At 54.7% G+C, this 22863-nt stretch overlaps 1 protein-coding gene across 3 annotated transcripts in view; it reads left to right on the top strand.

Moving 5' to 3' along the window:
- The window catches only part of TNFAIP8 (TNF alpha induced protein 8), a 113176-nt gene that overhangs the window by 35042 nt on the left and 55271 nt on the right, over positions 1 to 22863 (top strand). Inside the window, exon 1 of one of the 3 annotated variants that reach the window (XM_062189812.1) lies at positions 18302 to 18475. The exons of the other annotated variants lie outside the window; for them this stretch is intronic. Within the exon in view, the coding sequence (XP_062045796.1) occupies positions 18370 to 18475 (106 nt within the window). The 5' untranslated portion in view covers positions 18302 to 18369. Of the gene's footprint in view, positions 1 to 18301; positions 18476 to 22863 lie in introns of those variants that run through there. 3 annotated transcript variants of the gene reach the window in all.

Genomic DNA, 22863 nt, shown 5'->3' with positions numbered 1-22863 from the left:
CCCAGGGCGGCCGTGACACCGTCCAGCACCTTCTCCAAGAATGTGTCCCTGTTTGAGTGCTGTGTTCACGACTGACCTCTCAGGACAGCGTGCAGGCTAAGAGCAGAGGAAACACACCAGAGCCGGGGCACCAGTGAGGCCTCAGGACGCCCACCCCAGACGGCTGCCCTGCCCTGCTCGGGGAGCTCTGCCTTGGCCTCAGCCATGGCCTGCAGGCGACTGTCCTGTGGGGAGTTCAGTTCCTGGGAACAAACACGAGAGCCCCCTCCCCCGGACCCTCTGTGCAGAGGCCCCTGGCGGAGCAGGGAGGGCTGAATGTCCACAGTCAGAGGCAGACACTGCTCTGAAATTGATGTGTGGCCCCCGTGACCTGCTGTGCCCCTCTCTACCCCTTCTCATCTTCGTGGGAAGCCACAGCGTCCCATGAGCAGCTGCACCGCCATGGCCTCCCACCTGAATCAGACAGCAGCCCCCTGGGCCCGCCCCTCACCTCTGCCAAGCCCCAGAGCACAATGCCCCAGCCGGGGTCCAGCTTCTGTCTGCTGGTTCACTCCCCACACACCCATAATGGCCAGGACCCCATCTGGCCTTCCCTGTGGGTAGCAGGGACCCACCTACATGAGCCCCTCCCTGCTACTTCCCAGGGTCTACATTAGCTGGAGGCTAGAATTCGGAGTGCAACCCAGGCAGTCTGGTATGGGATGCAGGCGTAACGTAACGTCCAACGCCCATTCCAAGTGCACCTTTTTCTCTCAACAGTGATTAGCAGGAGCAGAGTGAGATGACCACGAGGGGGTCTGGGAGGTGCTCACTCTCGGGGGAGGCACAAGCTCTGGGCAGCAAGCAGAGGAATGCAAGTGCACTCAGAACCGGGCCCCTCCTGGATCTGCAGTCTCACTGGTGACCTCTGTGGGGTGACAAAAGACCTTCTCTGTCCTCTTTCTGCCCTGCCCCTGAAGAACCACTCCCCCCTCTGAATTCTCTTTCTGCCACCTCCTTTCCACTCCACGTTTTCTCCTGGACTCTTTGCAATGGGCTTTTGCATAATAGGTTTCCCGAGGTGGTTTGGACTCCTGAGAACAGCTCTAGCTGATAACCTTGTGATCCTAGCTCAGGATCAGAGTCAACAGAATTCTTATCAGGGACATTTCAGGGGGAACCCAGGTGTTGTGCTTGTCAGGGAAGATGTTGGGTAAGAGCAGAACAGGACCAGGTCTGTGTGCTTGGAGATACAGTTTCACACTTATGCAATAGGCAGGGTTTGATAAGGCCCAGGGCAGGAAAGAAAGTAGGCAAACATGCTGATTAGATTGTAAGTTGGTATGGCCTTTCTGGGGAGGTCTGGCAATAGGTATTACGATATAAAACGCGGTACCTTTTGACCCAGCAGTTCTTCTTTTAGGAATTCATTGTTAGGGTATAATGGACGCATGCACATATGAGGGTGCTTTGTAAAACTTCATGGAAAATGGAATGAAATTTTGAGGGACAGGCACTGTGATGCAGCGGGTTAGGCTGCTGCTTGGGACACTCACGTCCCATACTGGAGAGCCCGGGACAGTGTCCTGCCTCCACTTCCAGTCCAGCTTCCAGCGAATGTGCAGCCTGGGAGGCAGCAGGTGGTGGCTTAAGTGGTTGGGTCCCCGCCACCCATGTGGGAAACCTGGATGGGGTTCCTGGCTCCTGGATTTGGCCTGGCCCAGCCCTGGCTGTTGTGGTCATTTGGAAGTGAACCCGTAGACAGAAGATCTCTCGCTCTCGCTCTCTCGCTCTGTGTGTGTGTCACTCTGTCTTTAAAATAAATATTTATACAAATAAACTTAGTTCAGTGCCTAGCATACAGTAAGTAGTAAGTGTGCAGCATGTTTTAATTTTTATAGAGAACACGTCTTACTTTTAACACTAGAGAAACCAAATTAAGTGATTTCGGTGGCAAGCTGTGGTCAGGCTAGGAAGCCTGTGTCCTTCTCCAGGTCTGAAGTGCTGCTGCCCACGGGGCAGGTCTGTTCCCAAGGGAGAGTGTGAACTTACAGGGTTTGAGAAGTAATGTGGACAATATAACAATGCATACTGATATGGAAATGACACAGAGAAATAAGAGAATATCAAAGGACAGAGCAGCCTTTAGGTCACACAAAGCAAATGGATGTGGCAATGAAATAGACACTGAGTAGGGTTGGTTTGTTTAACGATTTACTTATTTATTTGAATGAGAGAGGAGGAGAGGCAGAGAGATCTTTTTTTTTTTTTTTTTTTTTTTAAAGGCAGAATTAGACAGTGAGAGAGAGAGAAAGGTCCTCCCTCCGTTGGCTCACCCCCCAAATGGCTGCCACGGCTGGCGTGCTGCACCAATCCGAAGCCAGGAGCCAGGTGCTTCCTCCTGGCCTCCCATGCAAGCGCAGGGCCCAAGCACCTGGGCCATCCTCCACTGCCTTCCAGGGCCACAGCAGAGAGCTGGCCTGGAAGAGGAGCAACTGGGACAGAATCCAGTGCCCCAACTAGGACTAGAACCCGGGGTGCCGGCACCGCAGGCGGAGGATTAGGCAAGTGAGCCGCGGCACTGGCCAAGAGATCTTTTATCCACTGTTTCACTCCCCAAGTGGTCTCAAGGGCTAGGGCTGGACCAGGCCCAAGGCACAAGCCAAATCTTCATCCAGGTCTTCTGTGTGGATGTAAGAGCCCTGGAGCTGTGCCATCTTCTACTGCTTTCTCAGGCCATTTGCAGAGAGCTAGCTGGGAAGTGGAGCAACCAGGACTTGAACCTGTGGCCATATGGAATGCTGGCATTGAAGGTGGCAGCTTTACCCATGTCGCCGCAATGCCGGCCCCCTGCATACACATCTTTAAGAGAAAATGAAGTTGATTAGGACCGTTGGCACTTGAAAAAAAAAAGGCTAATAAAATCAGGGCAAACTTTCTAATTGTTAGTATAATCCTTATTTTGGCTTCCAGATTAAGAGTGGTTAAACTGTATTAAGGTGGCCTCTGTGAAGATGCATATCAAACTGTATTGAAAGGGTGTTATAGAGAGCTTTGTGTTTGTCAGTTTGCTGTAGAAAGTGCATTCAAAGCTGATAACTTATATTTGATTTCCAGACTTAAAAGCTCAAAAGGCAGTTGTTTTTTGAACAAGCCACAAACTTGAGAGAGCCTTACAGAAATCATAAAGGCAGAGCCGGTTAGGGGCCTGGCGAGGGGGGATGGAGAGTGGGGAGCAGGTGTTGCCTTGGGGCCGCCACTGGCAGAGCTGCCAGACCCCCAGCCTTAGGCCCCCTAACAGGCCCATGTTTTATCCCATGGCTGTCCTGCAACAGGAACATACAGTGTTTGCTGACATGTAGAACTTTCTAGAATGAGAGCACTTTATTGACACGTGGTGTGTATAATAGAATTCTCAGCACCTTTCAGAACTCCATTAAGGTTCAGAAGATCTCTGCTTTTTTGTTAAAATTTTTACATGATTTGAGACAGACTTAGCTACCCATGGTAGCCAAGGCCGAAGAGAGCAGCTGAGAACTTAATCCAGGGCTCCCACGTGGGTGGCAGGACCCCAGTGTATGTGAGCCATTGCCTCTCCCTCCCGGGATCTGAACTGGCAGGAAACTGGAGTGAGAGTCCAGTACCGGGAATGGATCCCGGCTCTGCTGTGGGACGTGGGCATCTTAGCTGGGGTCTGAATCGCTGTGCTAGATGCCTGCCCCATGCTTCTGTTAGATTCTCTATGTGTGAAGCGGCTGTCGGGTGGAGAGATTTCAGTTGGTGCCTGTAAATAGCATATCTCAGGCAGCTACCATTTGCACGTATCTTGTGTAGCTTGGCAATGTGTGCCGAGGTGTGTGCTGTGGACCCATGCACTGGGGCAGCAAAGAGCTTACTGTGCACGAGGCTTTCCTGTGTTGGGTTTCGAGGTTACGGGACTAAACGTGGTCAAGTTAGCTTTCCACGCTGTCTACAGAGTAACGTGTCCCGAGTGTGACTAGCACGTGGTGTAGCAGAGGCAGTGCAGTGTAGTATTTACGAACAGCTTGTGTCTCTTGTCCACGCACACATCTCCCACCCAGGGGACAGAGAGAGAGAGAGAGAACAAAATATGGATACCGTACATCCTCTCCAAACACAGGAAATCTATGTTAGCCCGACCCAAACCAGTGAGAACTTGAGCCTCTCAGAGGTGGCAGAGTTCACATCACTGATTTATAGGTGGTTTTTAAATTTTTTATTTTTTTGGAGAACTGGAGAGGTGATATCGCCTGTCAGTTCAGTCATGGGCTTTGGAGCCAGAGAACAGCAGGCCAAGTCCTGGCTTTGCCCCAGCCTCCGTGACTTCGCTGTGACGCAGCCTCCACTTTCCAGCATGGTCAGGAGTCAGAGAGAGAGCTGGGTGCAGGTTACTGCTGGAGAGAGGAGTAACCGTGGCGTTGTGTGTCCGTGTGTATCTGCTTGCGTCTTCCTTAACTACAGAAGGCGCCGGCTGGCGCTCAGCCGACCAGGAGATGGCAGCCGGAGAGTGGCCCTTCTGGGAACTGTGCCTGCAGGGGCAGAGCCCTGCCGTTCTCTGCACACGCTGGAAGCAGGCCCTGGGCTGTTGAATGCGCCGAGGAAGCAGGCAGAGGACGCCGAGGGTGACGAGTGACAGAGGGAGGGAAGCAGGCGGGCTTTCGTGGCTGTGGGGCCTCGGTGCAGAGATTAAGCTTTGCTGTCCCCCACAGGCAGGTTCCTGGGAGTGACTACCCCCCAGAGAGGCCTGTTGGGGGGACCCGGCTGAGCCCCCAGCCCACAGACTGCTGGTTAGTTTGTTCGTTTTAATGAACTTGGTCTTCCTCTAAGGCACCCATGGGAGACGGCAGCTCCACAGTGGTCTTCATCGTGGGGTGGCGTTTTCACTGTGGCATCCCTCTGTGTCTCCAGCTCATGAGGCTTGGTTTCCAAATCTCTCAGACTGCGCAGTATTGTCAGATGCAATGTTAGGATTCAGGTACTTGGGGCCCTGTGTTGTAGCATAGGGGGCAGCCTGGCATCCAACATGGGCACTGGTTTGGGTCCCGACTGCTCCATTTCCCATCCAGCTCCCTGCTAAAAGCCAGGGAAAGCTGCAGAGGATGGCCCAAGTGCTTGGGCCCCTGCCGCCCAAGCGGGAGACCTGCATGAAGCTCCTGGCTCCTGGCTTCCATTTGGCTCAGCCCTGGCCATTGTGGCCACTTGGGGAGTGAACCAGTAGATGTCAGGCCTCTCTACCTCTCTCCGTCTCTTTCTCTCTCTGTAACTCTGACTTTCAAATAAATATTTTTTTAAAAGATTCCACTAGCTCTCTGTGCACTAGAGATTTGCACACCTGTCCAACCATAAGAGAAAAGAAGTTTGCACATCTGAGCTGTGGTTGGGTTTTCTTTTCTTTCTTTCTTTTTTTTTTTTTTTAAATTTTTTTAACAGGCAGAGTGGACGGTGAGAGAGAGAGACAGAGAGAAAGGTCTTCCTTTTCTGCTGGTTCACCCCGCAATGGCAGCTGCGGCCGGCGCACCGCACTGATCCGAAGCCAGGAGCCAGGTGCCTCTCCTGGTCTCCCATGTGGGTGCAGGGCCCAAGCACTTGGGCCATCCTCCACTGCACTCCCTGGCCACAGCAGAGAGCTGGCCTGGAAGAGGAGCAACTGGGACAGAATCCGGTGCCCTGACCGGGACTAGAACCCGGGGTGCTGGTGCCGCAGGCAGAGGATTAGCCTAGTGAGCCGCAGCGCTGGCCTGTGGTTGGGTTTTCTGTCTCCTCCAGTCATGTCCATTCTGATACCAAGATACCAGGGTGGAAGACACATTTGTTTCCTGTCAAACTAACTCGGTGACTTACTTGATGTCGCCGATAGACTCTGGGGCGAGGTTCTCATGTTGGCTGCACGTTAGAATCTCAGGCACAATCTCTGCAGATGAGTCGTGGGCATCAGCGTTTTTAAGAACAAGGGGAGTGAAGATGCTGGTTCAGAAGAGGCCACGTTGGAGAACTTGGGTCCAAGTCCCAGCCCCTGCTGCTGACTCCAGGTTCCTGCTAAGGTAGACCCTGGGAGGCAGCAGGTGACGGCTCAGGTGGTTGGAGCCCTGCCACCCACATGGGTCACCTGGGTGGAATACCCACTTCCTAGCTTTGGTTTGGCTCAGGTGCAGCTGTTGTGGACATTTGGGGAGTGAACCAGCAGATGGGAGTTCTTTCTGTATGTCTCTCTGTCTATCCCCACCTTGTCTTTGTCTCTCTGCCTCTAAAAAAAAAGAAAACGTACTCCTTGGGTACTTCAATATGTGGCAGGGTTTAAGAGCCAGTGCCTTGGAACGTGCCTCTCGGCTTGGGGGTGGTGGTGATCGTGGCCCCAGGGGACATGGGGCACTGTCTGGAAGAACTTGGGCTGTCACAGCTGGGGAAGGGGTGGGTACACGACAGACCTGCTTCGAAGCAGCCTCCGGTGCACAGGACGGTTCCCATGGCAGATCGTGATCTGCCCCAGTATCAGCAGAACCACAACTGAGCAGCAGTGCTGAGAAAAAGTTAAGAAGTGCCAGGGCAGTGTGTGTGCCTGTGGCGAGGAAGTCGTAGCACGGAGACGTTTACATTCTGTTCCCTGAATGAAAGGAAGTGGCTTAACCTCTCCTCTCCGGGCCTCCTCTGCACCCGCCGTCAGCCGGGCCCTCGTGGCTGGTGCAGCTCCCTGCTCTGGTTTCTTGCGCTGGATCCCGTCCTGTGGCACTTGAATGGCTTGGGAGAAGGCCAAAGTTAAGAAAATTAAGCCCATCAAAATTAGCCAAGCTAAATCATTTTTGAATAAGCTTCTGGATTGCTTGGCCTGATGCAAAGTTTTCTCAAAGCCGAGAGTGGGCCGTCTGAGCGAGATTGTGTGGGATCGTAGGAAATCTGACCTTAATGCGGTGCAAAGCGTTTTCGCTTCTTCCTTCCCACGGATTGGGTAAGAGGAGGCTCGGAAAGGGACTTTTTTGGTTTTGTCACCGTGAGTTGTCTTTAATTTTGAGACATCCAGAAATGCCTTTGTAGCAGGTTGGCTGTCGCCACTGGTTATCTTACTGAATAACTAGTGTCTAGGACTTTATCTCCTTCGAATGGGGCAGTCATCAAAGATCTTAGCCACACATTTGTTGTCTTTTCTCTACTGTGCAGTTGTCAGGTGTAGCATTGGATGGAGGTAGTGAATTTGGCGGGAAGCCAAGGTTAAACACACTCGGAACACCTTGCTCCCTGACTTCAGCAGTTCTGTTCTTGACTCTGCTCTCAAGCCCCGGTCTCAGGCAGGTGGTCCACGGCCAGTTCTCCTTTTCTCAATTTGTTCCTTTGCTGCTGTCCACCAGCCTTTTGTTCTAGAACAGGATTCCATGCCTGTGAGCCTGGGGTCAGACCTGTGATCGGTGTTCCCCTTATTCCTTCTCCTTTTTGGCCACCTGCCGAGCCCCCACCTGCCGAGCCCCCACCTCCAGTTTATTCCGCAGCCTTTTCAGAGCCTTTGGTGTGAGTTTTGCATTCAATGCTATGATGGCTGAAAATTGTTCTCAGCCTAGTTCTGTGTGATTTGAGGCCCTGACCCAACACTCTTGTTTCACACCCGGGGTTGGCATATTTTAAATTAAGACTTGTGAAATGACAGCTCGTGGGTAAGTGCTGGAATAATGCACCTGTTTCTCCATTGAAGTGAGCGATTCCATAACCCATGGTACACTTTCACTGTGTTGCAATTCTGGTTTTCAAAGCTGTGCTTTTAGCTAAGTCTATAACTGCTCTGAAGGTTGTTCTCTGGAGGTCGATGAAAATTCACATTTTTCTTCAAACTTTGGAGGTTCATATTCTGATGTGAAATTTTGAGAGGCTGTCTAAAATTAAGAGGTGTTTTCCCAAAAACTTGGTTGCCATTGGAACTGTGACAAGGGGTGCTTCATAGCAGGGCAGCTATGCTGGGTAAATGTTCTCCATCCTGAAAGTCTGAGGGGTGGAGTGTGCGTGTGTGTCAGTGCATGAGTGTGTGAGTGTGAGCGTGTGTGTGAGTGTGTGAGTAGTGTGTGTGTGAGTGGAGTGTGTGTGTATGTAGAGTGTATATGAGTGAATGGACTGTGTGTATGTGTAGAGTGTGTGTTTGAGAGGAATGTGTGTGGGTGATGTGTGTAAGTCTGAGTGTGAGAGAGTGGAGTGTGAGTATGTCTGTGTGTGTGAATTGTATGTATGTGGTAACAATAGTGTTTGTGCATGTGTGTATAAATGGAGTATGTATGAGTGTGTGAGAGTTGTGTGTTGTATGTGAATTGTATGTGTGTGAGAGAGTTGTGTGTCAGTGTGTGTGTGAGTTGTGTGTGCGAGTGTATGAGTGTGTGAGTAGAGTGTGTGTGTGTGTGTGAGTGGAGTGTGTGTGTGTGGAGTGTGTATGTGTGGAGTATGTGTATGTGAGAGGAATGTGTGTGGGTGATGTGTGTAAGTCTGAGTGTGAGGGAGTGGAGTGTGAGTGTGTGTCAGTGTGTGTGAGTTGTATGTATGTGGTGAGAATAGTGTTTGTGCATGTGTGTATGAGTGGAGTGTATATGAGTGTGTGAGAGTTGTGTGTTGTATGTGAATTGTATGTGTGTGCGAGGGTTGTGTGTTGGTGTGTGTGTGTGAGTTGTGTGTGTGTGAGAGTATGAGTGTGTATCTGTGTTGGGGAGTTCTCTGCTGGTATTGGGGAAAGGGGTGGAGAGGAAGAGAATTAAATTAGTGCTTATGGATTGGAAGTTCTTGGAGTGGAAATAGCCTGACACCATCTCATTTTTGAGGAACCAGGGTGGTTGTGGGTGCTTGTGTTTGCACTGGTGTACCTCTTGTTCCAGTATGTGTGTGCATGTGTTCGTCTTGTTAAGGAGCACCAGCCTGGCTGTATCGCCAGCCCGGGGGACCGTGTGTCTGGGTCTGACAGGGCCTGGTTGGCTTTAGGCAGTATGGAATTAACAAGGTGCAGCAGGAGTAACTAATCTTCAAAAGTCTGCAAGGTAGGCCAGGGGGATTAGACAGGTTCTGTGTGTCCTACAGGTGCAGAAACAAAACTGGCCAATCGAAGTCCAGGAGACAGACTTGTAACTCATGTGTCACGGTCATTGCCTTGAGGGCTCCCATGGCCTCCCACACCAGCTGGTGAAGTCCCCAGTCCTTAGCACCGTCTACAGGGGCTCCCGTGCCCAGGTCTCTGCCCAGCCCTCACCTGCCTCCCTTCCCAGCCTGTCCCACCTCTGCACACCTGCACGCACCCTCCCCTCGGCTGCAAGGCCTGGGCCCTAGGTTGCTCCCTGGGTCTTGCCCTCATGTTTGTCAGGGTTCCATGTGGACGTCACCCAGAGAAGGCCATCTGCAGTGTGCCCCTCTCCCTGTCGCTCTGCGCCTTGCTGTGGGTTTCGTTTTCCCATCCAGCATTTACCTCTGCTCAGATCTTGTGTTCCTGGCTGTTTCACTAGGACGTTTGTCGCAGCTCTGTGGACAGTGCTCCCATGCGGGGCTGTGACCATTAATCACCGTGACTGAATATGCAGCACCTTCCTAGAGGCCTGAACTCAGAACCCCTCTGTGTCTGTGGTCGCTTCCTCCCCTCCCCCCCCCCCTTTTTTTTAAAGATTTATCTATTTATTTGAAAGGCAGAGTTAACAGAGGTAGGGAGAGAGAAAGAGTGAGAGAGAGACCGTCCATCTGCTGGTTCATTCTCCAAGTGACTGCAAAGACTGGAGCTGGGTCGATCTGAAGCCAGGAGCCAGGTGCTTCTTCTAGGTCTCCTACATAGGTACAGGGGTCCAAGGACTTGGCCATCTTCCAATGCCTTCCTTGGCCGTAGCAGAGGGCTGGATCAGAAGTGTAGCAGCCGGGGCCAGTGTCATGGCTCACTTGGCTAATCCTCTGCCTGCGGCACCAGCATCCTGGGTTCTAGTCCTGGCTGGGGCACAGATTCTGTCCCGGTTGCTCCTCTTCCAGTCCAGCTCTCTGCTGTGGCCTGGGAAGGCAGTGGAGGATGGCCCAAGTGCTTGGGCCCTGCACCCGCATGGGAGACCAGGAGGAATCACCTGGCTCCTGGCTTTGGATCACGCCAGCTGTAGCAGCCATTTGGGGGTCTAGTTCTGCCTGTCAAAAAAAAAAAAAGAAGAAGAAGAAGTGAAGCAGCCGGGACTCAAACTGGCACTCATATGGAATGCCAGCATTGCAGGCATCGGCTTTACCTGCTATACCACAGCGCCAGCCCCTGCGGTCACTTCTGTCTGCAGGCTCTACGCAGGCCACTCTGGCTGTAGCCAGGACTGACCGCTAGGTCTGTCTCAGAACTCCTCTTTGCTCCTCCTCCCACTTGGCCCCCTGAATGCTCACAAATGATTCCAGAAATATGAGAGGACTTCCAGCAAGTTCACAGAAAAGTAGAATTAAACGTGAGTTGAAATCTATGTACAATCTATGTACAATTTTTTCATAAGATGCATTTGAATCCACTCTTAGGAGCGGATTCCGAGTTTTTGCACTAAATGTTTCTTCCCGTTCCATTTCCTGCACGCTTTTGCAGCGTGAGGTGGAAGTCGTTGGGACTTGCAGTGACTGGCGGATGCCTTTCATTTCCACCGTGCTCTCCCCGCCAAGCAGTGCACCTGCTGTGGGCGCTCAGCCTGCTCCTCCGTCCCCACTCCCTTCTGTGCTCCTCCTCATGCCCTCATGGCACCTCCTCCTTCTTTGCCCATCCCCCAAGCCTGATATTTCCTAGGCTCTGTCTGGTTTCTGCCTGCTTCTTGTGCTGTCTCCCTGATGGTCCCATCTGTTGCCAGGGTTTCCAGTTTTCTACCTGCTACTGACTTCCACATTCATGTAACGAGGCCCAGCTCCTGTCTCCATTCTAAGTCTGGATGCAAAACGTCTCCCAGGCATCATGGATGCAGTGTGGGGAAAGCTGAGTGCCTTCGTCTCTAGTGTTCCTCTCAGTAAAGGTTGCAGGCACTGTCCAGAAACCTGGGAGGCATCTTCTGCCACGGCCCCGTGCCCTGCAGCCAGCAGCACTGCCAGTTCCATGAATCACCTGGAACCTGGCCACTGCTTGCCACTGTCCACTGCCACTAGCTACGGCCAAGCCACCTCCACCATCCGCTGCCTGATGACCGCAGGGCATTTGACTCTCCCTAGCCCATGTTTTCCAGTCGGCTTCCTGTGCTGCTGTCTGATTACATCAGCCCTGCCTGAGATGCCTCGTTGGAGTTTTGCTAGAATCTATACCAGGGCTCGCACAACCCTGACTAGCCTGTAGCCAACCTCTTCCCAAACTGACTGTACTGCTTGGAGTCATGGTGAAGTTCTGCCTCCCTCAGTCCACGCCCACCGGCTCCACCTCCAGCCCTGCTTCTCTTTTGTCCTGGAGTCCAGCACAGGCACAGGGAAGCCTCTGGAAATAGTGGTGGAGACTCTTTGTGGTGGCCTCAGATGGTCACCGACGGAGTGCTCACATTCTGATGGAATTGGCCTTAGAAACGCAAAGGCGTCCAGAGCCAGAGGTGTGTGTCTTCCCTCCTGGTCCTGTGTGTGTGTGTGTGTGTGTGTGTTGCCGTGTCATTTCCATGGGCTTCCATGTGTGTTGTGTGGAGTGCTCAGCTGAGGCCGGGGCTGCTGGCGGGGACACAAAGCCAAGTCTCCGTGGAGAGCAGGGGCCGCAGGCTTGTGTAAGGCGGGATCAGAATACCTGAGGCTTGCCCAGACGTGTCCAGTCTGCACCTTAACGTCCAAGCCTGTTTGGGAAGGAGGCTGCAGACCTCAGGGCGTTTGTGTTGGGGGTGGGCGGGGTCTGCGGCAAAGGCTTGGTTCTGAGAGATGGACCAGCCTGTGACCATGCTCAGCTATAAAAGAGAGGGGGGCCAGCGCCGTGGCTCACTTGGCTAATCCTCTGCCTAGCGGCGCCGGCACACCGGGTTCTAGTCCCGGTCGGGGCACCGGATTCTGTCCTGGTTGCCCCTCTTCCAAGCCAGCTCTCTGCTGTGGCCCGGGAGTGCAGTGGAGGATGGCCAAGTGCTTGGGCCCTGCACCCCATGGGAGACCAGGATAAGCACCTGGCTCCTGCCATCGGGTCAGCGCGGTGTGCTGGCTGCAGCGCGCCAGCCACGGCGGCCATTGGAGGGTGAACCAACGGCAAAGGAAGACCTTTCTCTCTGTCTCTCTCTCACTGTCCACTCTGCCTGTCAAAAACAAAACAAAACAAAACACAAGAGAGGGGGACACAGGGATGACTCTGAAAAGTGTCGGGGTGAGCTGATCCCATGGAAGAGCCAGGTGGACGTTTCAGACTTGAGCCCCGGGGCAGGGAGCTCCTGAGTGGGGTGTCTGCACCTGCTTCTTCTCCAGCTCTCTCCAATCAGGGCCGGGCTAAGTCCCTGCTGAGTCACAGGGCGGAGCAAGGAGGGACACACTTCCTGCCCTTGCTTCTAGGGAGTTTCTAGGGTTTGTTATTTTGTATTACTTTGAAGAGTACCTGGCAATGATAGAGGACCCCTGGCTCAGAGGGCTAAGCTGCTGCTTGCGATGCCAGAATCCCACGTGAGCACTGCTTCAAGTCCCAGCTGCTCCACTTCCGATCCAGCTCCCTGCTCATGGTCTTGGAAAGCAGCTGAAGATGGCCCAAGTGCTTGGGCCCCTGCCACCCATGTGGGAGACCCAGATGGAGTTCCAGGCTCCTGGCTTTGGCTAGCCCAGCCTCAGCTTTTGCAGCCATTTGGTGTATAAACCAGCAGATGGAAGGTCTCTGTCTCCCTCTCTTTCTAACTCTGCCTTTCAGATAAATAAATAAAGCATTTTTTTTTTATAAAAAAGACAGCAGGTTGCCTAAGCCGTCTGGCTGTCAGCCTCTTGTTTCTGTTGACACCATGCATGTCCTCCTTGTGTGCCATCTTTTATAAAACCATTGCATGTTTGTGTCACGTATTAATCGGCTACAATCTGACCCCCCAGAATGTTCTTGTTCTCACTCCAGGTCTTCCTCTGTATGCGTATGGTGTTCCTCTACAAAAATATAAGGTCTTTCCTTGCATATATTTTGTGGTCTTCAGGAAGAGTCCCCTGTGGTTAATAACTCTGCAAGATCGCTTTAAAGACTGCATTCAGTGCCATCATGTGGCTGTGCCCTAGATCACTCACCCATCCCCATTTGCACAGCGGGGCCGTTTCTGGTATTTGGGTTGTTGTGACGTCCCCTGACTTCTTGCATACAGCTGTCCACACCTGTCTTGGTCTCATCAGCTGCATCTCTGGATGTGCTTCAAGGGGCCCCAAGGTCGATGGTCCTTATTGCCACGTTCCCAGATGTGTCCTGTTACACATTCCCACCCTAAGAAATACTTCACACTGCTGCTGCCTGGCCTGCAGGGTCTGCTTCTCACACCTCTTCCTCTTTCTCCCGGCACTGGGGCTACACCAGCCCCCTTTCCATCTCTCTCAAGGATGCCCTGTCTCAGAATGAAGCCTCTGCCCTCTCTGCTACCCAGACTGCTGTGCTCCTGGCTTTGCGGATTCACCTCGAAGCCTCTTCTGCCAGTGTGGGCTCCACCTGAACCCTCCCCCTCCCCCAGATTCATTTGCACCCTGTGCCTCCCAGTCCGCCTCCTGTGTATTTGTGTATGTACTTGTCTGCCACCTTTCTCCCACTGAACGCCAACTTTGTGGAACAGGTGGTGTCTTGTGGCTTCTTGCTCACCATGGACCAGCATTCAGGAGATGCTGGACAGGTACAGGTGGATGTAGAACGCCCCCTGCTGTTAGGAATTTGCAGTGCAGGTGGGCAGCTGAGGTGTGCAGACCAGTGGCCACCCCTTGGGGCAGCACATGGGGAATACACATGAGAAAGCTTGTGAGTAGCCCTGAGAGAAGGGAGGGTGTAAGCTGCGAGCTGTGCAAAAGGGAGCCTTTTGCAAATTAAGCCAGGTTGTGCACCCTCGTTGGTCCTGGAGGGCAGCGGTGAGCAGGTGCACCCTGGGTACCAGCAGGAGGCCCAGAACTGGTGGCACATCACAGCCCAACATCAAGTGTTTTCTCCTCTGCAGGGGGAAACAGGGAGTCAAAGGAGCACTTGATCCAGGAGGTGTGGTAGTTTCTGATTTGTCTCTAGATTGAAAAGTTTCTGGAAAATGTATTTTAAAAAAAGATTTTATGTATTTATTTGTGAGGCAGAGTCACAGAGAGGCAGAGAGAGAGAGGTCTTCCATCCACTGACCCACTCCCCAAATGGCCAGAGTTGAGCCGATCTGAAGCCAGGAGCCAGGAGCTTCCTCTGGGCTCCCCACGCAGGTGCAGGGGCCCAAGCACCTGGGCCATCTTCTACTGCCTTCCCAGGCCACAGCACAGAGCCAGATTGGAAGTGGAGCAGCCGGGACCTGAACATGGGGTGCCAGCACCACAGGTGGCATCCCCACCCTTCACGCCACAGCATTGGCCCCAAATGTTGTTGTTGTTTTTTTTTAATACAGGTTTTGCAGTAGCCACGTGACAGATGGACGAAGCTGTCTGTTGGCTAGGGAGGGATGGAGAGCAGAACTGCTTGCCTTGCTGGAGTTGTCTGGGCCCTTAGTTAACAAGTCCCCTTCGCTCAGCTTAAAAGCAAAGGTACCAGAGCTTGAGCAGAAGGCATGATGGGAGAAGCACAGAGAAGCCAGCGAGCCGGCAAGTGAGTGACCGGGTAGGCAGGGAGAGCAGGAGTTGGCCCTGAGGGACAGGGGTGACAGCTGGAGAAAGGGTGACAGGAAGGAGAGCAGGTCGGCAGTGCAGGGAGGTGGCAGGGTTCCGCTGGAAACAGCAGGTGTCGTCTATGAGCTGGAAATTCTACAAGTTTGTAGAGAAACTTACTCTCCAGTTGGAGGGTTTTCCTTGGCAGGTGGAGAGTTTCGCTGATGCAGGAATTTTTACTGTTGGGGATCGTGTTGTGTGTTTGCAGTGGAAGAAGGCTCTGGAGTGTCAGGCTGCTGCTGGGCTCCGGCCAGTGGAGGATGAACCGCCCTGCTGCGCACGAGTACCCAGAGAGGGAGGCAGACACGCGCCCCTTCTGGCGTCCCCAGGCTCGGCCTCTTGAGTTTGACACCTGCCTGGCCCCGCCCTGGGCTGCCTTGTGCACCTTGTGCATGGCGCGAGCGTCCATGGCAACGGAGGAGGTCCCCTGCTTTGGAGATAGGAGAAGGCAGTAGGCCTCGTTTCGTGCTTCTGAGAGCTGCATCAAAGCAGAGGTGCCAGGCAGGGTAAGCCCTCCCTGGGGTGGGAGGTGGGTCCCCCACTCCCCAGCCTTTGTTGGGTCACTAGGATCCCTTGGGAGCCTCCTGGGGGACCCACTCAAGCCCTGGGTGTCCTCCTCTTTGCAACAGGGACAGTGGACCAGCAAAGGGAGCCCCGTTGGGCCGTGGTTTTCAGGGGAAGCATTGGCGTGGGCGGATCCCGAGAGGAGGCTCAGCCAGGGTCCCGCGCGCGCTCCCGGCGGGCAAAGGCGGAAGAGCAGAGGGCCGGGGTTCTGTGGATGGCTCCAGACTGATGAGATGGACAAGTGAAAGTATCCTTTTCCTGCAAGCACACATGCTTGGCGGCGGTCATGTTGAATATGCTGCTGCTGGCATGTGGGCAGCTGGACGGGAAATGTTCACGTTGGGGTTTGCGCGAAGCCTGTGGGACTGTTGAGTGCGCAGCCTGCGCTGTGGCGGAAGGGCCGCGCGGCTGTGTCCCCACCCTGCCCCCTCCTGCACGCCCTGGGACAGGGGCTGCCCAGCCTTGTGCTCTGCTGCCGTGTTAGGGAATGGGCCTGCCACCTGCCGCCCTTGGGTGTGGCGAGCGTGAATGATCCACTTCCATCCAGCTCCTGCTAATGAGCCTGGGAAAGCAGCAGAGGATGACCCAAGTGCTTCGGCCCCTGTACCCACGGGGGAGACCTGGATGGAGTTCCAGGCCCCTGGCTTCAGCCTAGCCCAGCCCCAGCAGTTGCGTTGTGCTCCGGGCCTGCCAGTGACAGGAGCACTCCCCAGGGGCTGCAGAGCCGGGCTCACCAAGAAAACTCTGAGCTCGGTGTTCCTGAGCACAGGTTGCCCTGGTGGAGCCCGGGGTGAATTCTTCAGCCGTGGGGCCCAGTCAGGGTGTTGGGCTGGAAGTCCCAGGTCCCTGGCCTCTCTTCCCCGCCCGAGAACACGGGGGACATGTCTTCAGTGGGTGACCCTCACACTTGCTGGCCCTTGGATCTGCCCAGAGTGTGGTCGCTCTCAATCTGGGGAACCATGGCTGTGTTCTTGCTGACAGAGGCAGGCGCTGCTGGGCGTGAGGCTCTTCTGTGAGCTGTGACCCAAGTGTTGAAGACGGGCACATGATGGTCCCAAAGCAGGACTGCTTTAAAGAGATGCTCTGTCTAGATCTGAGCGTACACAACCTGGGTTTCCACCGACAGCAGGGGAATCAGGAGACAGAGTCCAGCCTGAAGCTTTGCTTTTCTTGATCTCCTTCCTGGAGCACTGGCTCTGAGGTCCAGAATGCCCTGCAGGGGTGGAGGTGCCCTTGACATCAAGGCCGTAGTGCCCGCAGCCTTCTCTGCCCTCCCTCGCGGGGATGTCAGCACCTTCCCCGTGCTGGCGTCCTGGTCCTGGAGCTGATGAGCAGGTGTTTTACTTGGGGCTGCAGGGTTCTTCCTCTGCACCTCCCCGACTCCCCCTGCCCCCTCCCCCGCCTCCGCCCCAGGCAGTAGTGGACAGGGCAGTTCCTGGTAATGGCCACGCCATGCAGCCATCGTTTTGGCCACATTTTAGGGGCATGCGAGAAAGCCATTCCTCTGTCTGGATGTAGCATGTGGCATTTCTGCTGAGTAACTAGACACTTGGCATTGCCAGTGCATCAAGATTTAGGAAGCCCTTGGCATGTAGCATCCTGTTCTTCCAGGTGGAGATTGCTCTTCACGTCTTCCGTGACCCCTTTAGTCCCCGATGGAATTTGCCGAACGTTCCCAGCTGGCCCCGATTGGCAGAGGTAACACAGAGGAGCACAGACGGTGATTTCCACGGCCTTAGTGTCACACCGCCGTGAGTCAGGCTCGTGATCGTATTCGATGCTGGCGCCCTGTCTCCTTCTGCACCTCACCATGTTAGTGAGAGGCACTGGATTTGAATTCAGGTCAGTGACGAGGCTTGTCACTGCTTGTGCGCTGGCACAGGCTGGTTATTTGCTTCTCACGGTTCTCTCTTTATCTTGATAGCAGTTGTGTGGCATCAGTGACCTTATTCGCATTTTACACAAGTGCAGAATTTCTCAGGACATGACATACCTTGCAGGGCCACAAACCCCAAAAGCAGCATCAATGGAATCTGGACCAAGCCCACCAGCCCCCGGAGAGCTCATCTGTTACATCCACTTGGCAGCTTTTTTTTTTTTTTTGCTGGGGGCCCTGCAGGCTCCCAGAGGGTAAAAATATAAGCAAGATGCTTCCATGTCGTGGGGCCAGCAGGCAGTGCAAGGGCTACTGGAGAGGTAGCAGGAAGTGTCACCTGGGCTCAGGGAGGCACGCTGGGGGTTAACAGAAGAGGCTGATGCCGTGTAGGCCTCAGTGGGGAGAGGGCTGCAGACACATGGGCCCCCCAAGGTCCTCTCACCCAGGGGGGACGCAGGAGTTTGTGGGCAGCAGTGAGTACCCAGCTAGATCAATAAGTGTCTAGAGAGACTATTTTTAATTACTTTAAGAGAAAAAAAAAGATTTATGATTTATTTGTTTATTCAAAAGGCAGAGTTAGAAAGAGAGACATCTTCCATCCGCAAATGGCCCCTAACAGCCACAGCTGGGCCAGGCTGAGAGCGGGAACCTAGAATGCCATCCAGGTCTCCCACGTGGTGGGCAGGGGCCCAAGCACTTGGGCCATTTTCCTGTGGCTGAAGCTGGATCAGAGTGGAGCAGCCGGAACTGGCACCCACAGGGATGCTCACATCCCAGGTGGCAGCTTAACCCACTGTGGCAGGATGCTGGAGAGACTGTACAGCCACACACATGGGCTTAACATGGGCGCCATGTCCGTGGGTACCGGGCGCATACTGGATGTGCCACTGGCTTTACTAAAGACTTCTCTTCATGAAGCAAAAAGGCCGGCGATTTTCAGTAGCCCGGGCACCTGGAAGCAGCCCCGCCTCCGGATAGATTCGTGTTTGAGCTGGCCAGGGAGGAACAAGGGGGACTTTAAGATTTTTTTTTTTAGGCATCTGTGCATGGGCCCCGCTCCGCCCCCACACCCTTCTGAAGAATCTGGTTCTTTTCCCTAGCATGTTGAAACGTGGGACTTCCTGCCCTGCCGGCTCTGTGGGCCTCTGGCAGGCAGGCCTGTGTTCGCGGGACACAAGCGCAGGCAGCACCCAGCCCATCCCTGCATGAATGGTCGCAACCCCCGATGCGCCGGGGATTTTGGCCCAAGGACCTCGCGGAGCAGGGCTGCAGAGGCCCTCCGCCCGCGCGGGGAGAGCATGCTGAAGCTGGGTGAGTGGGGCCGCTCGTTTGCTGGAAGTTGAACCCGCGGAGGCTGCGTGGGCAGTGTCTCTGCCGGCTGCAGGGCGGCGGGTGGCGGCTTGGCTTCCGCGTGGCTCTGGGCGTTGCCCCCGGCCAGGCCTTAGTTTCTGGTTGGGGAGAACCGGCCTCTGACGCTTGCAGGTGGAGAGTTGCATTTGTGAACTAGCAAACAATTGCGGCGTTTCGGAAACGCTTCTGTGAGTCCATGTTTGTCCCAGGGCGTCTTCCACACTCTGGCTCCCAGGTGTCGGGTAGCAGGGCCACACCTGGGCACCTGTGAGCACCCGCAGGTCACGGGATTTTCAGAATTTCGCCCTGGGAGGTTAACAACCAGAGAGCAAGTCGACCTGATGTTCCAGGGAACTGCAGGGGGCGGTGTGGGGGGGGGGGGGGACGGAAGATACAATAGAATGACATTTAAAACATCATTGTGGTGCAAAAGATGTTGGAAGTCAATGCATAATTTTTTTTATAAATACTCGTTTTCCATGTACTTTCTGAAGGCCTCTGTAGAAAGCTTTTTGTCTGCTTAGAATAACGTCTTGGGTATGTTTTTAGCTATAGTTATGCTGTATTCAATGCTTGTATTAGCTGTATTTAATCAAGGATTGAAACAGAGATAAGGTTTGAAACAGCCCGTAAGGTTTTGTTGGTGTTTACATACTTTTTTTTCAAACCCATGCATGATATTTGCCTAAGTTTATCTAAGATTTTTTTTTTCCCTGCTCAAAAGACTCACCGGAGCTGGAGTCGAGTACTAAGAGAACACTGGAAATTGAAGACTCGGGTGGGCGTTGGTTGCTCTAACAGCCAGAACTGGTTTGTGTGCAGTCAGGATTCCTGTCTTGGATGGAATGCGGTCCCTGACATGTCTGTCTACGCCGCAGGGTTCTCAGAGCTGTGCCCGCGGGTCCCTGTCCGCTCACCCGTGTGCGCCTTGGTCACGGCGCAGGTGCGGTGGGGGTCCCAGCCGGCGTGGGGGCGGAGTGTGTGGCACTGGGGCGGGAAGAGGTGGACATCAGGCTGCTGTGAGGAGGCCTTGGCATTCCTGCTGCACAGACTGTCCATAAAAGGCAGGAAATAGCCAGGCCGGAAATGCGGAGGAGGCGAGGGGCTGAGAGCCATGCGGATCCCGGAGGCAGCTTCCTACCCAGGGTCTGTGGCCGTGCCCAGAGGCCGCGTGTCCATGCGTGGCGCCACCTAGCAGAACCGGCCACCGCGCGTCTTTGCCCAGGTGGGCTGGAGGGCTCGTGTCTCCGCGTGGTTCCCGCCTGACCGTGCTGCTGGCACAGAGCGCTCTGAGTGTGGGCTCTGCTGTCCACAGACCTCAGCCGAAGACGCCCTGCAGTCCACACTCCTGCCAGTCAGTGCGGGTGTCCACCCAGCGAACGCCCGGTGAGTGCCAGGTGCTGGTAGGAGACAGCTGGCTGCAACCGTAAATAAGATGCTCTGGAGTTGGCCCTGCGAAAGCTGGAGGAGTCAGGGTGGGTGCACACGGTTAGAGGCATCGCACATGGGGGTGAATCCTCGCCAAGGCTGGGAGACTGCACCCACCTGAGAGGTGCATGGAAGGCAGACCTGGAGCATTGCAGGCAGGGGGGAGCCAGGCACAGCCCACCAGGTGTGACCAACCTGGGGCACCCCAGCGATAGCTGGGAGAGTGATGGGAAGGGCAGGATGAGCGAGAGGAGCAGAGGGGCCAGGTGAGGTGAGGCCTCATGAGCAGTGGTCATAAGCTTGACTTGGCCCTGGGCATGGGAGAGGAGCAGCCATCTTTCTAGGGAAAGTGGTCACTTCACAAGTGAAGTTCAGGCGGAAGAGATTGGGCCAGGTGTCCGTGGTCGCACGCCCGGCAGTGCCGAAGCTGGGATGGCACCTGCCTCCCTTCTTGCCCCCGGGGTGGGGTGGCAGAGGGCAGAGGGGCAGCCGCTCACAGCTGCAGACGTCCAGGGGCGGTGGTTCAGCATGGTTCCTCTTGGCCGCTCCCCAGTGTGTCCCCAGGTACCTGTGGAGGCCGCATGGGCACCCGAGCACCACAGGGAACCAGACCTCTTCCCCAAGGGCATTCTCTGCCAGACACGGCCTCCTTTGTTTTGGTGTGGGGATAAATCCCTTGGGTTTTCCCAGTGGTGCTCTGCTAAACGCAAGAGACTACAGTCATCTAAAACCTTACTGTGTTCAGTTACAAGTTGCTTGGTTGTAGTTAACACAGGATGAGGTTTCCAGGGTCCACAGTGTGTGACCCCAGTTCCCAGCACCACACCCTTGCAGTGAAGGTATGATTGAGTATTAATTACAATTTGAAATGAATTTGCGAACAGAACTGCCCACTGAGCATTCACGGCCATCCCGTACCGTGTAACGGGCTGGCTTTTGCGGGGCTCTGGGTCTTGCTGTGCTTTGAAGCAACTCAAGTCTTTTTGGTTGTTCGTGGTTTATCTTTTCTCTCTCATCTTCAGATCTCAGGACTGCTTTCCTCTGGCCAAGGCCACATCCTCTGCTGTTGCCTGTTGCAGAGGCCAAAGCGGTGCTGAGGAAGGAGGAAAATGACTTTGAGTGTCACCTGCGTCCCCTTGGCTGCCATCGAGGGCCCCTGTGAGTGGACAGAGTGACATGAAGTGTCGCCTCTGCAGAGCAAACTCGTCCCAACCTCTCTTGCCTCTTCTCCCTTCCTCTGAAAGCCAGAGCCGCCTTTATAGAGAACGTGAGATGGGTCTGGTGTCGACGTTTGTTTGAAAAGTGCCAGGGTGATTTCCTGTGTTTAGTTCTGTGTGTTGTCTCTGAATGAGCTCTGAAGTCCCGAGTGTGAGCATTAGGGTGGCCACCGGCCTGCGTCCTGTGGATTCAGTTGTCTGAACCTTCCCTGACGGTCTTTGCCACCCTGGAGGCTGCGAGTGCCGAGCTGTGGTCTTCGGTTTGTATTTTTAGGGGAGTGGTGCAGCTGAGACGTTCTCTGAGCTAGATGTGGTAGGAACCTAGATTGAGTGCTGGCTGGAGGAAATGGTGTTATGATTAGGGCCAGTGGACCCTAATTAGGGACCCCAGACTCATGCAGAAATGGGGGTGTTGATGGGGACTGCGGTGAGCAGTGGGCATTGCTGCTCACCGTCCGAGCAGGAGCATGGCAAGCATTTGCTGTGTGAGTGAGACGGAGAATGAGAGTGCTTGGTTACCGGTGCCACCGAGGGATCCCAGGGCAAACTCCGGCTCAGTTCCCCAGCGCCAGAGCGCCATTCTGTTGGGACGCAGCTGTATTCCAGCAGTAGTTAGTACCATGTCCCCCGCGGAAAGCTGCCCGAGTGGGTCCTGAGCTCATTCAAGGCTTTACTCTGGCCTGACCCCAGCAGCCCAGGCCTCCCGTTGTTGATCTGCCCCTCATCCTGCGACTGTCGTAGCCGCGTTGCTACCCTTCCCCGCGTGTGCGCCTGAGCTGCTGAACGCCGAGAAGAAATCCCGGGTGGGCCTGACCAGGCTCCTGGCTCTGTGCTCCTGATGAGAACCTGGGGCTTTTACATGCATAATAAAGGTGCCAGTGCCTTGTCCCGCCCTGCCCTTTCTGTTCCCTGGGAGACAGGCAGCCGCCCTGATATGACAGGGACATTCCCACCCGCTCCGAGTGCAGGAGCTAGGTCAGGGAGCCCGAGCCCACTCGCAGGCTCTGCAGGCCATGCAGAGGTTTCTCAGCTGCCCTCTGTCCCGGCCTTGGGCCTCTGCCCTCAGACAGGCTGGAGCTGGCCCTGCCCTCAGACAGGCTGGAGCCCTGGGGAGGGGGCTCCCAGGCTGCTCGCTGGCTTTGTGAGACCGTGGGCAGGAGATGGGGTGGGAGGGCCGGTCTACTAGGCATGCCTGGCCTTCTTCTGGCGCCGCCCAGGAGTGTCTGTCAGTTCTGGCTCTTACTGTCTGGGAGAAGTGCCAGTGCAGCCTGGTTCCTACCAGGAGACTTTGGTTTGGCCCAGATGACTAGAGCAGTTCAGGTGCTCACAGGGCAGAGCCTTTGAATGTGTCCCAAGATCTTGATCTTGTTCACTCCCCAAATGCTCCTTTTTTTTTTTTTTTTTTTTTTTTTTTGACAGGCAGAGTGGACATTGAGAGAGAGACAGAGAGAAAGGTCTTCCTTTACCGTTGGTTGACCCCCCAATGGCCACTGCGGCTAGCGCGCTGCAGCCGGCGTACCACGCTGATCCGAAGCCAGGAGCCAGGTGCTTCTCCTGGTCTCCCATGGGGTGCAGGGCCCAAGCACTTGGGCCATCCTCCACTGCACTCCCGGCCACAGCAGAGAGCTGGCTTGGAAGAGGGGCAACCGGAACAGAATCCGGCACCCTGACTGGGACTAGAACCCGGTGTGCCGGCACCGCAGG

Source organism: Lepus europaeus, chromosome 4, assembly GCF_033115175.1.
Source record: "Lepus europaeus isolate LE1 chromosome 4, mLepTim1.pri, whole genome shotgun sequence".
NCBI classification, from domain to species: domain Eukaryota; kingdom Metazoa; phylum Chordata; class Mammalia; order Lagomorpha; family Leporidae; genus Lepus; species Lepus europaeus.
The sequence above is the reverse complement of the archived record's forward strand: the minus strand, read 5'-3'. Positions and strand labels throughout refer to the sequence as shown.